Source organism: Coregonus clupeaformis, chromosome 35, assembly GCF_020615455.1.
Source record: "Coregonus clupeaformis isolate EN_2021a chromosome 35, ASM2061545v1, whole genome shotgun sequence".
NCBI classification, from domain to species: Eukaryota; Metazoa; Chordata; class Actinopteri; order Salmoniformes; family Salmonidae; genus Coregonus; species Coregonus clupeaformis.
In genome coordinates this window covers 2,553,959-2,571,523 of record NC_059226.1, presented here as the reverse complement: position 1 = coordinate 2,571,523, position 17,565 = coordinate 2,553,959, and the positions used below count along the sequence as shown (strand labels likewise).

At 42.2% G+C, this 17,565-nt stretch overlaps 1 protein-coding gene across 2 annotated transcripts in view; it reads right to left on the bottom strand.

The window, feature by feature from the left end:
- LOC121550383 (thyroid hormone receptor alpha-like) overlaps positions 1–17,565 on the bottom strand; it is a 92,183-nt gene that overhangs the window by 22,282 nt on the left and 52,336 nt on the right. For both annotated transcript variants that reach the window (XM_041862610.2, XM_041862611.2), the window contains one exon: positions 4,632–4,914. In XM_041862610.2, coding sequence (XP_041718544.1) covers positions 4,632–4,687 — 56 coding nt within the window. In that variant the 5' untranslated portion in view covers positions 4,688–4,914. The remainder of the gene's footprint in view (positions 1–4,631; positions 4,915–17,565) is intronic.

The window sequence follows — 17,565 nt, the reverse complement described above, 5'->3', positions numbered from 1 at the left end:
ATCCCAGCCATTAAACTCTGAAACTGTTTTAAAGTCACCATTGGCCTCATGGTGAAATCCTTGAGCTGTTTACTTCCTCACCGGCAACTGAGTTAGAAAGGACGCCTGTATCTTTGTAGTGACTGGGTGTATTGATACACCATCCATAGTGTAATTAATAACTTCACCATGCTCAAGGGGATATTCAATGTCTGCTTTTTCTTTTTTTAAATCTACCAATAGGTGCCCTTCTTTGCGAGGCATTGGAAAACCTCCCTGGTCTTTGTGGTTGAATATGTGTTTGAAATTCACTGCTCGACTGAGAGACCGTACAGATAATTGAATGTGTGGGTTACAGCAATGAAGTAGTCATTCACAAATCATGTTAAACACTAATATTGCACACAGAGTGAGTCCATGCAACTCATTATGTGACCTGTTAGGCAAACTTTTACTCTTGAACATCTACATTTTATAATTTTTTAATTCAGGCTGTAGCACAACAAAATGTGGAAAAAGTAAATTAATGGATTAGGCTATTTCAGCCACACCAGTTGCTGAAAGGTGCATAAAATCGAGCACACAGCCATGCAATCTCCATAGACAAACATTGGCAGTAGAATGGCCTTACTGAAGAGCTCAGTGACTTTCAACGTGGCACCGTCATAGGATGCCACCTTTCCAACAAGTCAGTTCATCAAATGTCTGCCCTGCTAGAGCTGCCCCGGTCAACTGTAAGTGCTGTTATTGTGAAGTGGTAACGTCTAGGAGCAACAACAGCTGAGCCGCGAAGTGGTAGGCCACACAAACTCACAGAATGGGACAGCTGAGTGCTGAAGCACGTAGCTCGTAAAAATTATCTGTCCTCGGTTGCAACACTCACTACCGAGTTCCAAACTGCCTCTAGAAGCAACGTCAGCACAATAACTGTTCGTCGGGAGCTTCATGAAATGGGTTTCCATGGCCTAAGACTGCACACAAGCCTAAGATCACCATGTGCAATGCCAAGCGTCGGCTGGAGTGGTGTAAAGCTCGCCGCCGACTCTGCAGCAGTGGAAACGTGTTCTCTGGAGTGATGAATCATGCTTCACCACCTGGTAGTCCGACGGACGAATATGGGTTTGGCGGATGGCAGGAGAACGCTACCTGCCCGAATGCATAGTGCCAACTGTAAAGGAATAATGGTCTGGGGCTGTTTTTCATGGTTCGGGCTAGGCCCCTTAGTTTTAGTGAAGGGAAAGATTAACGCTACAGCATACAATTACATTCTTGACGATTCTGTGCTTCCAACTTTGTGGCAACAGTTTGTGGAAGGCCCTTTCCTGTTTCAGCATGACAATGCCCCCATGCACAAAGCGAGGTCCATACAGAAATGGTTTGTCGAGATCGGTGTGGAAGAACTTGACTGGCCTGCACAGAGCCCTGACCTCAACCCCATCGAACACCATTGGGATGAATTGGAACGCCGACTGCAAGCCAGGCCTAATTGCCCAATATCAGCGCCCGACCTCAGTAATGGAAAGCAAGTCCCCGCAGCATTGTTCCAACATCTAGTGGAAAGCCTTCCAAGAAGAGTGGAGGCTGTTATAGCAGCAAAGGGGGGACCAACTCCATATTAATGCCCATGATTTTGGAATGAGATGTTCGACGAGCAGGTGGTCATGTAGTGCATACTTTATATAAACCACATCAGGGAACAGGAACAATTTTTCTCTTTATGGAACCTTTCATTACATTGAGGTCAGGTTAATGGTCTGCTGGCTGGTCTCTTTTCACAGATCCTCTTTACCTCAGGAGGTCTTCTATATCTGGTCCTGTCCCTGAACTGCCTATTCACTCAGCAGTCAGGTGTGTGTGTGTGTGTTTCTGCCCATCAACTTGGCTGGGTTCTTGGACTGCATAGCTTTCGGTAATCAAGTCTGTGATGTCACACACTGTCATCACTGATATGACTAGTAGCTGTTGTCACTATAGCTGTTGTCACTATCTGGCCGTGACTGTGATTTGCGATAACAAATGTGATTTTACAGTTTGTACTTTTAACCATCTAGTAAACTAACGTGCGTAAACAGTACAATACTCTCTCAGTCACTGAGCAGCCCATCAGGCCAAACATTCATCAATAAATGCGCACGCACGTGCACACATGCACGCGTATACGTGCACACACACGGTACTAGGACGTCATCCATGCAGGAAAAAGCTTGTGAATAATAAAACAGGCTTGTTGTTGCAGGACAGGACAGGACAGGACATAGTCTGGTGGGAACACAACCTGGTCTCAGAGCATTTTGTATTATTCTGTATGTAAATCCGTATACACAATTTAGTATGATATTTTACGTTTGGCATGGTTACATAAGACAGATGGTTACTTAAGGCAAAAACTAAAGTAGGGTGGCTGGTCGGGCGTATAACGCGAAAGTCTAGCAACCCAAAGGTTGCGAGTTCGAATCTCAGACAACTTTAGCATTTTAGCAACTTTGAAACTACTTACTACTTTTTAGCTACTTTGAAACTACTTACCATGTTAGCTAACCCTTCCCCTAACCTTACCCTTTAACCTAACTCCTAAACATAACCCTTATCCCTAGCCTAGCCACCTAGCTAGAATTCGTAACATATCATACGTTTTGCATATTCATAACATATAAAATGTTTTTCAAATTCTTAACATAATGTATAACACGAATTGTAATTCGTAACATATCATACGAAATCGGTGATGGACATCCACAAATTAATACATACCATACGAAAAGTAACATATCATACTAAATGGAGTGTCTCAGATTTACGTACAGAATAATACAAAATGTTCTGAGATCAGGTTGGGGAACAACATACATATAGAGAAATGTTGTTAAATCTTATCTACAGTCATCTCTGTGGACATGCTGTATGTGTACACACATTCTGTGCATCATGTTAAACACTGCCCCCATTTTACAGAACACGTAAGGACACAGTCTAGGAAGCCACAGAGTACAGAGAAATGTAATTATTTTAATTCACTTATCTAGATAATGTATTATCGAATATTCATATGTATTAAAGAAGGGCTCTCCAACCCTGTTCCTGGAGAGCTAACGTCCTGCAGGTTTTAGCTCCAACCCTAATCTAGCGCACCTGCTTATAATAATTAGTAGGTTGATAAACTGAATCAGGTTATTTACAACTGAGGTTGGAGCGAAAACCTACAGGAGGGTAGCTCTCCAGGAACAGGGTTGGAGAGCCCTGATCTAAAGTGATACTGTAAGAGTATATTGATCAATGCATGAAGTTACTGTAGATACCGATCCTAAAATCAATGTCCACTTGTACCTGAAGTTAATGAATAACAAAGATTTGAATTTGAAACAGCTTGAGGACTCTCTTTGGTTCCGCTGTTGATCTTCAGAGTGGATAAGCAAGGCCCCTGAATTGACTTGCATTCATAAATGCTTCCTCCTTTTTCACACTCCTTATTAAATTAAAGCTGGTAAGTGAATTGATGTGGTGGGCGCCAAACCTCCCTGAGAATGTTCAGACGCTGCTCTCTAGAGTTAATCCTAATGCGCACACACACACACACGCATAAACACACGGATGCACACACAGTAGCAGTGTCACTGTGATTGCCCCAGGGCTGTGTGTGTGCCCGTGTATGTGTGTGAGACCAAAGAGCTGAGTGACTCAAGAGATCACATAGAGGGAGGGGGGGGTGCATGCATGAGGCAGCACACACAAGGACACGTGCATGTGCACAGACATCCTCCGCACACACACAGCGACATACACACACACACACAGCGACATACACACACACACACACACACAGCGACATACACACACAGAGACATAAATAGCGACACACCAGAGACAATCCCCTGCTGGCGTCACATATTGATGTGTCCTGAGTTGTCCTCTGCTTTCCTGCTGTTCCATCTGCCCGCCTCCCCTCCTCCTTCCCCTCCTCCTAATCCTACACTCTGTTCTGTTAATCCCTGCACAGTGCACACACACATGAACGCATGCACACACAAACATACACACACACACCATACACCTCCACCACATCCTCTGCAGTATAGACCTATAACCCATACATCCCTTCACTAACATATAAAATACAGTACATTCGACACAGATTTCAAATCGAACGTGTGCATTTCTCCACTGCGGTCTGTGCTCATTTAAAAATGTGACTCCAATTTGCTGCACATTTAATGAGAAGGAAGGCGCTGCGCATGTGAGCACACGTGTTGGGACAGAGGCAGTGATTCTCTACAACTCCCTCAACATTCCTCCCCTCATGTTTACATTGTATTTACTGTTGATGGCATGTGTGTGCGCGTGCGTGCTAGTGTTTGTGTTTGTGTGTGTGTGTGTGTAAAACCTCTCTTTACAACAACAATGGTGAGACATTTGCTTCGTCTCATCTCTAGATTTATACATGAAATTGCATTATATAACTTCTAACTCTTCCTCTCTACATATGACATACTGCTATGCAATCCCCAGAGGCAGCATAAAAAAATATTTTTGGATGAACTAAGTGCTGTATTGTGTATCTGAAATGTTATGGACGTTGTTGTTACAAACCCACAGACAAGACACACACAGAAATCCCCCTCGTACACAACATGGAACAGGGAGGAACATGGACTGACCGTTTCTCATCTCCCTCTGGTGAGTTGGGGTCCTCAACGTTGGAAATGGGCTCCATTCACCTCAATTCCATCCAGCGGCCAATGAGCGGAGACTGAGGGCGGGCCCCAACCTCACTAGCCTGCTCAGCATTCGCAGTTGGCCCCGTCAAACGACGGCCATCGATGGATGGCAGCGGTGAAGCGTTCCCCGGAGATGGTTGTGTGGAACATCGGTGGGGCAGGCCCACCCCCGGTTCTAGAGGTTAACACGTGATGTGCTGAGAAGAGGAGACCCAGCTTGAACCTGTGAGGGGACAAACAGAGAAATTAGAAAAGGTTGGAACCATGTTGAAGATTAGCAAAGACAAAGAGACACATAAACATACATAAAAACAACACATAGTAGTGCATAAATGCATTATGACACCACTGGTAACCTTTATGAAATTATAATAGCTGTTACATCTAAAAGGTTTATTAATAGATGTTGATAAATTCAACTGAAATCATTAACCTCTTAAGGTTAACCTCTTAAGACTCATGGACGGCGCACAATTGGCCCAGCGTCGTCCAGGGTAGGGGAGGGAATGGCCGGCAGGGATGTAGCTCAGTTGATAGAGCATGGCGTTTGCAACGCCAGGGTTGTGGGTTCGATTCCCACGGGGGGCCAGTATAAAAAAAAAAAAATTAATCACTAACTGTAAGTCGCTCTGGATAAGAGCGTCTGCTAAAATGACTAAAATGTAAATGTAAATGTTAAGGATCGGTCCCTTTTTTTCAATTTTCGCCTAAAATGACATACCCAAATCTAACTGCCTGTAGCTCAGGACCTGAAGCAAGGATATGCATATTCTTGATACCATTTGAAAGGAAACACTTTGAAGTTTGTGGAAATGTGAAAATAATAACACATTAGATCTGGTAAAAGATTATACAAATAAAAAATTTTTTTGTTCCATCATCTTTGAAATGCAAGAGAAAGGCCACAATATAATATTGCAGTTTAGGCGCAATTTAGATGTTGGCCAATAGATGGCAGCAGTGTGTGTGCAAAGTTTCAGATTGATCCAGTGAAGCATTGCAATACTGGACTATTTTGTATCAAGTCTGCCCAAATGTGCCGAATTGGTCAATTGATACATTTTCAAGTACATAACTATAGAGAACATACATAAACGATATGGTAATACAAAATGTTTACACACTCCCAGGAATGTCATACATGATGGATCATTAGCTTATACACTAACTTTCACACATCTAGATGGCCGGACGGGGTGGGTGTGGAGCCAGAGACAGCAGGGGTTCAAACTGTAGAACCTAGTTCCTACATTTGAATATAAAAATGGATTTTATCAAACAAAACTATGCTACATTTTAACTCTGGGACCCTTAGGATGACAAATCAGAGCAAGAATGTAAGTACATTATTTACCTTCAGAGGTGAATGTATCAAACCAGTTGCCATGATAAGTTTTGTTGTTGTTGTGCACTCTCCTCAAACAATACAATGGTCTTTTTTCACTTTAATAGCTACTGTAAATTGGACAGTGCAGTTAGATTAACAAGAATTTAAGCTTTCTGCCCATATCAGACATGTCTATGTCCTGGAAGGTTTGCTGTTACTTACAACAGTCATGCTAATCACATTAGCGCACGTTAGCTCAACCGTCCCGTATATGGGACACCGATCCCGTAGAGGTTAAACTGAAAGTATGGCCTTTAAATGTTTTGGAGAGCAATAAATAATTCATGACAGTTTTGTTGTTGTTGTTGTCCCCTCTAGTTAAATATACTGAACCAAAATATAAACGCAACACGTAAAGTGTTGGTCCCATGTTTCATGAGCTGAAATAAAAGATCCCAGAATTTCTCTAAAATTTGTGCACAAATTTGTTCAACTCCTTGTTAGTGAACATTTCTCCTTTGCCAAGATAATCCATCCACCTGACAGGTGTGGAATATCAAGAAGCTGATTAAACAGCATTATCATTATTACACAGGTGCACCTTGTGCTGGGAACAAAAGAAGGCCACTAAAATGTGCAGTTTTCTCACACAACACAATGTCTCACGTTGAGGGAACGTGCAATTGGAATGCTGACTGCAGAAATGTCCCCCAGAGCTGTTGCCAGATAATGTAATGTTCATTTCTCTACCATAAGACGCCTCCAACATTGTTTTAGAGAATTTGGCAGTACGACCAGCCACCCAGACAGCTGATGAAACTGAGGAGTATTTCTGTCTCTAATAAAGTCCTTTTGTGGGGAAAAACAAATTCTGATTGGCTGGGCCTAGCTCCCCAGTGTGTGGGCCTGGCTCCCCAGTGTGTGGGCCTGGCTCCCCAGTGGGTGGGCCTGGCTCTCAAGTGGGTGGGCCCCTGCCCAGTCTTGTGAAATCCATGAATTGACTGATTTCCTTATATGAACTGCAACTCAGTAAAATCGTTGAAATTGTTCCATGTTGCGTTTATAATTTTGTTCAGTATAGCAATAACTCAGTTACCAGGAGGTGTGACTAAAACCTGGTGACACAGTGCAGGTCATGCGTGTATGAGAATGTTCTAGAAACAGACCATTTATCTAGGAAACCTTTCCTTTGAGCTTTTCTAGGAACAGTTTCTTTAGTGAGCGGCTAGCCCATGGCTAATCCTGGATTTATAATGCTTATCCTCAATGGTGGTGAATAGCATGGTGGAACTAACCTGATCACTGCATTCACCTTTCTATTTCACTTCAGATATCATGATAGAATGGTAAACAGAGCGATCAGGTTGCTTCCACCAGGCTAGGTTATGAAGGTGAATTGGGACAAAACATGCGACGGTCCCCTTGCTTGTCTTCTCTATGTTACATGTTCGGCTGCAAACTGGACATTTCATTTCTGTTTTAAAGCTCATTTCCTGCAATTCTCCATCATTTCACATGGCTTAGCCCCATGACCAGGGTGGAATAAAAAATATATACAAAAATCACAGACCGGATGTATTAAGGACTCTTTTAAAGTTGAATACTCACAAAAAAATTGACCACTTGGTTTGAAGATACTTTGAAATGATTTAGGCATGAACTTTTGAGTATGCTAACTGCGGGACATTGAATTATATAGTTTTTTGGTTAGAAAATACTAATATTAACGGTTCGTGGCAGTGGCTAACCATAGGATGGATTGCAGTCTCTTCTTGTCCATAAGAAACAAACACGTAAATATATAATTCATTTGGGTGAACTATCCCTTTAAAATAGGACCGTAAAAAATCCTGCTGTTTCCCAAATCCTGTGGATTGAATATGTTCATGTGATATTTGATTTCTTCAAATTAATCCACATTTCTAATGAATATCAATCTTTAGGAGGTTGATTCTTATTTGCAAAATCTTGCCATCTTTTTACTCTACAAGATCTTTTGCATCTACACTACCGGTCAAAAGTTTTAGTACACTTACTCATTCAAGGGCTGTTCTTAATTTTTACTATTTTCTACATTGTAGAATAATAGTGAAGACATCAAAACTATGAAATAACCAAATCAAATCACATTTTATTGGCCACATGCGCCGAATACAACAGGTGCAGACATTACAGTGAAATGCTTACTTACAGCCCTTAACCAACAGTGAATTTATTTTTAATAAAAAAGTAAAAGAGTAGAATAAAACAAAAAAGTGTTGAGAAAAAAAGAGCAGAAGTAAAATAAAATAACAGTATGGAGGCTATATATACAGGGGGGTACCGGTGCAGAGTCAATGTGCGGGGGCACCGGCTAGTTGAGGTAGTTGAAGTAATATGTACATGTGAGTAGAGTTAAAGTGACAATGCATAAATAATTAACAGAGTAGCAGCAGCGTAAAAAGATGTGGTGGGGGTGGGCAGTGCAAATAGTCCAGGTAGCCATGATTAGCTGTTCAGGAGTCTTATGGCTTGGGGGTAGAAGCTGTTGAGAAGTCTTTTGGACCTAGACATGGCACTCCGGTACCGCTTGCCGTGCGGTAGCAGAGAGAACAGTCTATGACTAGGGTGGCTGGAGTCTTTGACAATTTTGAGGGCCTTCCTCTGACACCGCCTGGTATAGAGGTCCTGGATGGCAGGAAGCTTGGCCCCAGTGATGTACTGGGCCATACGCACTACCCTCTGTAGTGCCTTACGGTCGGAGGCCAAGCAGTTGCCATACCAGGCGGTGATGCAACCAGTCAGGAAGCTCTCGATGGTGCAGCTGTAGAATTTTTTGAGGATCTGAGGACCCATGCCAAATCTTTTCAGTCTCCTGAGGGGGAATAGGCTTTGTCGTGCCCTCTTCACGACTGTCTTGGTGTATTTGGACCATGATAGTTCGTTGGTGATTTGGACACCAAGGAACTTGAAGCTCTCAACCTGTTCCTCTACAGCCCCGTCGATGAGAATGGGGGCGTGCTCAGTCCTCTTTTTTTTCCCTGAAGCGAATAACACATATGGAATCACGTAGTAACCAAAAAACAAATCAAAATATTTTTCAGATTTGAGATTCTTCAAATAGCCACCCTTTGCCTCGATGACAGCTTTGCACACTCTTGGCATTCTCTCAACCAGCTTCACCTGGAATGCTTTTCCAACAGTCTTGAAGGAGTTCCCACATATGCTGAGCACTTGTTGGCTGCTTTTCCTTCACTCTGTGGTCCGACTCATCCCAAACCATCTCAATTTGGTTGAGGTCGGGGGATTGTGGAGGCCAGGTCATCTGATGCAGCACTCCATCACTCTCCTTCTTGGTAAAATAGCCCTAACACAGCCTGGAGATGTGTTGGGTCATTGTGCTGTTGAAAAACAAATGATAGTCCCATTAAGCGCAAACCAGATGGGATGGCGTATCACTGCAGAATGCTGTGGTAGCCATGCTGGTTAAGTGTGCCTTGAATTCTAAATAAATCACAGACAGTGTCACCAGCAAAGCACCCCCACACCATAACACCTCCTCCTCCATGCTTTAAAGTAGGAAATAAACATGCAGAGATCATCCGTTCACCCACACCGCGTTTCACAAAGACACGGCGGTTGGAACCAAAAATCTCAAATTTGGACTCCAGACCAAAGGACACATTTTGACCGGTCTAATGTCCATTGCTCGTGTTTCTTGGCCCAAGCAAGTCTCTTCTTCTTATTGGTGTCCTTTAGTAGTGGTTTCCTTGCAGCAATTCGACCATGAAGGCCTGATTCACGCACTCTTCTGATCAGTTGATGTTGAGAGTTACTTGAACTCTGTGAAGCATTTATTTGGGCTGCAGTCTGAGGTGCAGTTAACTCTAATGACCTTATCCTCTGCAGCAGAGGTAACTCTGGGTCTTACTTTCCTGTGGCGGTCCTCATGAGAGCCAGTTTCATCATAGCGCTTGTTGGTTTTTACAATTGCACTTAAAGAAACTTTCAAAGTTCTTGAAATGTTCTGGATTGACTGACATTCATGTCTTAAATTAATGATAGACTGTTGTTTCTCTTTGCTTATTTGAGCTGTTCTTGCCATAATATGGACTTGGTCTTTTACCAAATAGGGCTATCTTCTGTATACCACCCCTACCTTGTCACAACACAACTGATTGGCTCAAACACATTAAGAAGGAAAGAAATTCTACAAATTAACTTTTAACAAGGCACACCTGTTAACTGAAATGCATTCCAGGTGACTACCTCATGAAGCTGGTTGAGAGAATGCCAAGAGTGTGCAAAGCTGTCATTAAGGCAAAGGGTAGCTACTTTGAAGAATCTAAAATATATTTTGATTTATTTAACACTTGTTTGGTTACTACATGATTCCATATGTATTATTTCATAGTTTTGATGTCTTCACTATTATTCTACAATGTAGAAAATAGTAAAAAATAAAGAAAAACCCTGGAATGAGTAGGTGTGTCCAATCTTTTGACTGGTACTGTATTTTAGCCCATTGTAGGGGATGGGAATTGTTCTAATGATTTACATCAGCTATTGTGAAAGACCAAATACAGTGGGGGAAAAAAGTATTTAGTCAGCCACCAATTGTGCAAGTTCTCCCACTTAAAAAGATGAGAGAGGCCTGTAATTTTCATCATAGGTACACGTCAACTATGACAGACAAATTGAGGGAAAAAAATCCAGAAAATCACATTGTAGGATTTTTTATGAATTTATTTGCAAATTATGTTGGAAAATAAGTATTTGGTCACCTACAAACAAGCAAGATTTCTGGCTCTCACAGACCTGTAACTTCTTCTTTAAGAGGCTCCTCTGTCCTCCACTTGTTACCTGTATTAATGGCACCTGTTTGAACTTATCAGTATAAAAGACACCTGTCCACAACCTCAAACATTCACACTCCAAACTCCACTATGGCCAAGACCAAAGAGCTGTCAAAGGACACCAGAAATAAAATTGTAGACCTGCACCAGGCTGGGAAGACTGAATCTGCAATAGGTAAGCAGCTTGGTTTGAAGAAATCAACTGTGGGAGCAATTATTAGGAAATGGAAGACATACAAGACCACTGATAATCTCCCTCGATCTGGGGCTCCACGCAAGATCTCACCCCGTGGGGTCATAATGATCACAAGAACGGTGAGCAAAAATCCCAGAACCACACGGGGGTCCTAGTGAATGACCTGCAGAGAGCTGGGACCAAAGTAACAAAGCCTACCATCATTAACACTACGCCGCCAGGACTCAAATCCTGCAGTGCCAGCGCGTCCCCCTGCTTAAGCCAGTACATGTCTCAGGCCCGTCTGAAGTTTGCTAGAGTGCATTTGGATGTGCATTTGGTCAGATGAAACCAAAATAGAACTTTTTGGTAAAAACTCAACTCGTCGTGTTTGGAGGACAAAGAATGCTGAGTTGCATCCAAAGAACACTATACCTACTGTGAAGCATGGGGGTGGAAACATCTGCATTGAGGCTTTTTTCTGCAAAGGGACCAGGACGACTGATCCGTGTAAAGGAAAGAATATTGGGGCCATGTATCGTGAGATTTTGAGTGAAAACCTCCTTCCATCAGCAAGGGCATTGAAGATGAAACGTGGCTGGGTCTTTCAGCATGACAATGATCCCAAACATACCGCCCGGGCAACGAAGAGTGGCTTCGAAGAAGCATTTCAAGGTCCTGGAGTGGCCTAGCCAGTCTCCAGATCTCAACCCCATAGAAAATCTTTGGAGGAGTTGAAGTCTGTGTTCAGTGCCCAGCGACAGCCCCCAAAAACATCACTGCTCTAGAGGAGATCTGCATGGAGGAATGGGCCAAAATACCAGCAACAGTGTGTGAAAACCTTGTGAAGACTTACAGAAAACGTTTGACCTGTGTCATTGCCAACAAAGGGTATATAACAAAGTATTGAGAAACTTTTGTTATTGACCAAATACTTATTTTCCACCATAATTTGCTAATAAATTCATTAAAAATCCTACAATGTGATTTTCTGGATTTTTCTTTCTCATTTTGTCTGTCATAGTTGACGTGTACCTGTGATGAAAATTACAGGCCTCTCTCATCTTTTTAAGTGGTAGAACTTGCACAATTGGTGGCTGACTAAATACTTTTTTTCCCCACTGTAAATTAAACAGATAATAAAATCTCCTGAAGACCTAAATCTGCACCTACATCCAACCCAAATTATCTTTCAATGTATTGTCCCCCCACTAAAATCAGTTACACATTTGGGTTCAAAATCTGTTTGGGCAAAATCATGTTCATAGCTAGACAAATAAGGTCACCCTACCAAAATTCCTGCTGAACGCTGCCTTTTCGATATTACAGCCTAATGAACCTAGTGCTAAATTGCCAATGACCAAACGAGGTGAATAATGTAGCCTATGGATCTGGGCTCATGGAAGTGGTGGATTCAATCACTAGTATCATCACATGCTGACAAAAGGAAGCATTCTGCGACATAGACAGAAGTGAGAGCAAATTATTTTGTACAAAACAGCACTAGAAGTTGCCGTGCTGCTCTTTTGAAAATGTTGTTCAACAGAGAACGAACGTGCCTGCCCAGTCTGCCTACTACATTCTAATAGCGAGGGGCATTTCTTTGCAAACGCGCATTTAAATCGCCTTGGTCCCGGACCCTTACTAAACCAATAACAAGCTTCAAATCTGCCGCGGTTCACAGTGCAGTGGCAGGAAAATTATGGATATCCCGGTTACAATGTTTGTGATGTAGAAATGCAGGCGCATATGCTCAGATTTCAAAAGATTTGGAGGCACAGTTGAAAAGTTAATGCACTGGATTAATTAGAAAATATAAAAAATATGCAATACAAACAAAGTGTGTGAGTAGTAGATGTCTATCTGCCATACTGTATGTTGTAAGACATGGTCGCTGAATATTTGGGAAAAATAGGATACAAATTTACAATTTGAACCCCCAATTTGAACTACTTTTGTAGAATGACCCAGATAATTATGTTGCAGCTAGCTTGCTAGCATGCTTTGGCTGTGTGTAGGTCTACTAGCATTAGCATAACAGATAGCTTAGGCTGTGTGTAGGTCTACTAGCATTAGCATAACAGATAGCTTTGGCTGTGTGTGTAGGTCTACTAGCATTAGCATAACAGATCGCTTTGTATAGGCTAGCTGCACAAAGCCAATGGACTATGGAGTACTTCTGCTATACTGGATGAGTGTCTGACTTTCACTCCTTCTTTCCCCTTTCTTTCACCTCCTCAATCTCTCCTTTACTCTCTCTTTTTGCACTCTCTCCTTCCACTACCATTTCTTTTCCTACACTAGCCTTTCTGGCTATTGTTTGTTTATCTCAATTCTTTCATTTTCTTTTCATTAATCCCTAGCCTTTACATTTCTCTCTTCTGTGCACATTTCTTGCTCCTCTCAATTACGATTTATTGGGGAGACAATTACTATTATTTCTGTGTACATGCCTCGGGGCAGGGAATTAGCCTACTAATTATTACCGAGGCAGAAATGTCATAGAATTTCTGGCTGCTTATCTTTCTGACCTGATTAATTTTTTTCTATTTTTTTTTCTTCTATCTTGCGTAATTGCATTTTCTCTCTCTCCCTCCCTCCAACATTGTATTCTGTCCGACCATGTAGCTCTGTCTCTCTTTTGTTATTGCTTAATGGAATGGCCTTTGAACAGGGCACCTAAGTCTCCCTCTAATACACACGGGTCATTCTCACGAAACTGACATTTGACACAAAAAATTTCCTCTTGGATCACTGAGATTAGGATCTGTACATATCCATTTCATAATTATTATTATTTGATTAGATATTATGCACAAAAAAATGTATTTAGCAATTGCTCATTACCATAACACAACTTTTTAATTAACTTTTGTCATAACCACTTGTGTATACATGCTATTGTTATTATTATTATTTTGTACACACATATGGATAAATAGTCCATGAGCCAGACCCCCAAATCTGTCCGTCAGGCTCACTTGGGCCGACAATGTCTCATAGTGATTTTCTTGAAGGTCTGTGTCCCTAGAGTTGGTAAATGTGTGATAGCAGTACAGCTACCTGTTATCACTCTCATTCATCCCTCCATCCCATTCAGTTTCCCCATAGGGATTTTACCCTATGACAAACAATGTCAGTATACAAGTTATTCCTCACATATACCCTTTAATATATCAATGGAAAGCTTACATTCACAGCTAGCCATCAGACATTTTTGGAATGTTCAGGACAACAGAATCTTGACATTTGACCTCTAGGGTAGATATAAGAATTGCCTGTATAACATCGCTTAAAGGAAACCCTGATACATGAATCTTTGTTTGACAAGTGGTTCTGAAAGGTCATGAAATTACCTTTCAAATGATATATAATATAACCAACTTTGAAAGCACCAGCTACAGCTATTGTTTAAAACGAGGCCATATTGTGCCATTAGAATGTTGGAAGCTTAGCCATAGAATTCCATGTAGTGGGGCAGATATGTTTTTGGATTGTAACTTTGGTGATGGAAGCAACACGTTTCACACACACAGCTAGAACAGGCTTTTAAAAAGATTTGTGGATACAGAGCTATCACAGGATTCACGTATTAACCCCACAGAAGCCTTTTTCCAATATGGCCGCCAAACAACTCAATGGGGTCTTATTGAATCAATTTCTCATTACCATACTGGTATGAAATATAATTGTATTATGCCCAATAATATGTGATGTGGAACACACAACCAAATGAGCCAGATATAAAGATAATTATTCACAGAATTGTGATAAGACTGTGCCCAGAAAGCTGTCTGAATCGCTGATTTCTGAAGATGGCATGATCAATAATTGCAATATTTAATCTTCAAACAAGTCAAATGGATACGTACAAGTAATTAGCCATGGATGTGAGCTGACTAAAATGATATACAATGTTATCCTATTAACTGTTGCTGGTTGCTTAGCTTGGAGAATAACTCTTTGTCCAAAACCCCGGTGGGGAAAGGAACATTAATTTAGTCGCTCTGGATAAGAGCATCTGTCAAATGACAAAAATGTAAATGTTAAATGAGATAAGGAGGAGGAGGAGAAGGAGGTGGCGAAGTGGACAAGAAGCAGAAGGAGAGGAAGGCTCTTTATTGTAAAAACGGTAGATCCATGGCCTCCTAAGCGAGGATCGGGGAGGGGGAGTGGAACCACTGTCACATCTCATCTCATTAACACTTTATTAAAAATGGAAGTTCTCGTATTTTTTTCTCCTTCTCTTTCTTCTCTATAACCAGAAGGCAGTCATGTTCCATATGTTGAGCTATATTAGAGAGGGGGGTGTAGAATGGTAATGTAAAGCTTTATGTGGTGCAGCCAAAATCTGCTCATGGTGGGAAGTCTGTGGCTTAAGCACCAGCTATCTTTATAGTAACGGTCTCATGTTACATCTACTGTACATCGCGTGTAGGCGGTGTTTTTGGCTCTGTGTTTTGCTGGCCTGCCTAAAAACATGGGCTCGATTCAATCGAAATCATAGAACATAAAGACCTCGCTACTACAACCAGCTGCTTCTGCTGTCCTCACAGGTACACGCCTGCTTCCAGTTTTCAGAATAACAAGTGTGCATGTGTGTGATTGGATGTGTGTGTTGTGTGTGTATACCTGCATGCACTTGCATGCGTGCGTGTGTTGAGCCACAAGTGGGAAGTCTAGTGTTAATGCTGATGGAGCATTCTCATCACAGAGCTCCTCTACTCCGCAACAGGAGCAATGACTCCCAGGCAGCTGCCCTGGCCAAGGGGTTGGTTTTATGGCGGCTAGTCAGTCCACTCAGCCTGCATGCCTGGCTGCTTTTATGAATGGGGCAAGCCCAAAACCCCTGCCTGGCTGCGTCACACCCAAACACACAGCACAGGGAATCCTCTTCCCCTAGCTGCAACCGGAGTGTGTGTGTGTGTACTATGTGTGTGTGTCCTCTGTAGCTCAATTGGTAGAGCATGGCGCTTGTAACGCCAGGGTAGTGGGTTCGATCCCCGGAACCACCCATACGTAAAAATGTATGCACACATGACTGTAAGTCGCTTTGGATAAAAGCGTCTGCTAAATGGCATATTATTATTATTATTATTATTATTACTACTATGTGTGTGTGTACGTGTGTTTGAGAGAGAGCGTGCCAGTGTTGCCTCGCCTTTTGAAGTACATTGTTCGCAGTCATGCAAGATGATGTCTGTAAGAAAAAAAAAAATCTCAAGTGTCCCAGTCACCTCCCCCTGGAGAACAATACAGGTATCTAGACCCTGACTGCATCCCAAATGGCACCCTATTCCCTTTATAGTGCACTACATTTGATCAGGGTCCATAGGGCTTTAGTCAAAAGTAGTGCACTATAAAGGGAATAGGGTGCCATTTGGGATGCAGACAGGGTCTACAGTAGATACCTGTATTGTTCTCCAGGGGGAGGTGACTGGGAGAGGAAGGGCAGAGGTGGGGTGGTGGAGGGTCTCTGGTTTCCTTACAGACATAATCTTGCATGACTGCGAACAATGTACTTCAAAAGGCAAGGCAGCACTGGCCTTTTATAGGGCCCCTGTAAAACCGAGCCCCCCTACACAATCAATGGACATGAAAGACCCTAAGTGTACACGGATATTGCAAAGGCAATAATGGCAGGAATATGGTGATAGGTGTGTGGGGACACACCCAAGTTCCAGTATGGGAAGCAGAAAGCACACCAAACCTCGGAGCAAACCGTGCATGTGTAGAAACACTTTAACAGTGAATTTATTTGTGAAAATCATGGTCTCTCTCTCAGGTCTCGGAAAAAACACAACCACAACACTCAGTCAAACTTGACCCATACACACCTCTAACACCCAATCCCCCCGCTCAGTTCTAAAGTGTTGACATGTGAGCCTAACCGTGTCTAAGATTCTCTACTGCCCTTTGTCTGACTTCCACATCTCATTCCAACAGATAGGCAGAGGTGGAATGTGTGTGTGTGTTTGTAAGGGAGTACTCAACAACTTGTTGTGTTTGTTTATTAAGGTTGAGGCATTCCAAATGGGTTAAAGTTGAAGCCCCAGACTTCAGACTGGCATCACGCCTCACGCCGTCAGTGTGTCGGGACGGTAACAAGCTGTAATCAGTTGGCCAAGGTAGTGTTCCCAACCAGAGGATCACTGCTATTCATTGGGAGGAAGACGGGGTAATCCTTACAGAGAACAGACAATATATTAATTTCTACCAGTATTTATTAGTGAGAATTAAGGACAGGTGCATTGGATATTGTTTTTGTAATTTTTTTGAAGAGGAGATGAGCATCCAGCGACATAGTAAATACGATGCTGTTCTATTGTGTGTGCAATGGTGTACAACGATGTCCGAGGGAATAAAAACAGTGTTAGTTGTTTAGCTTCAATTAAAGTCTTTGTTGTTGTAATATCGCAAACCGACGTGGCAGTTTCACCACAACGGATTCCGACTTTAAGGCATTGTCAATTTTGTACGTGTTGGGGGGGGTTCTGCACGTCATTACAATTGTGGAATACTTCTAGTTCTGTGGAC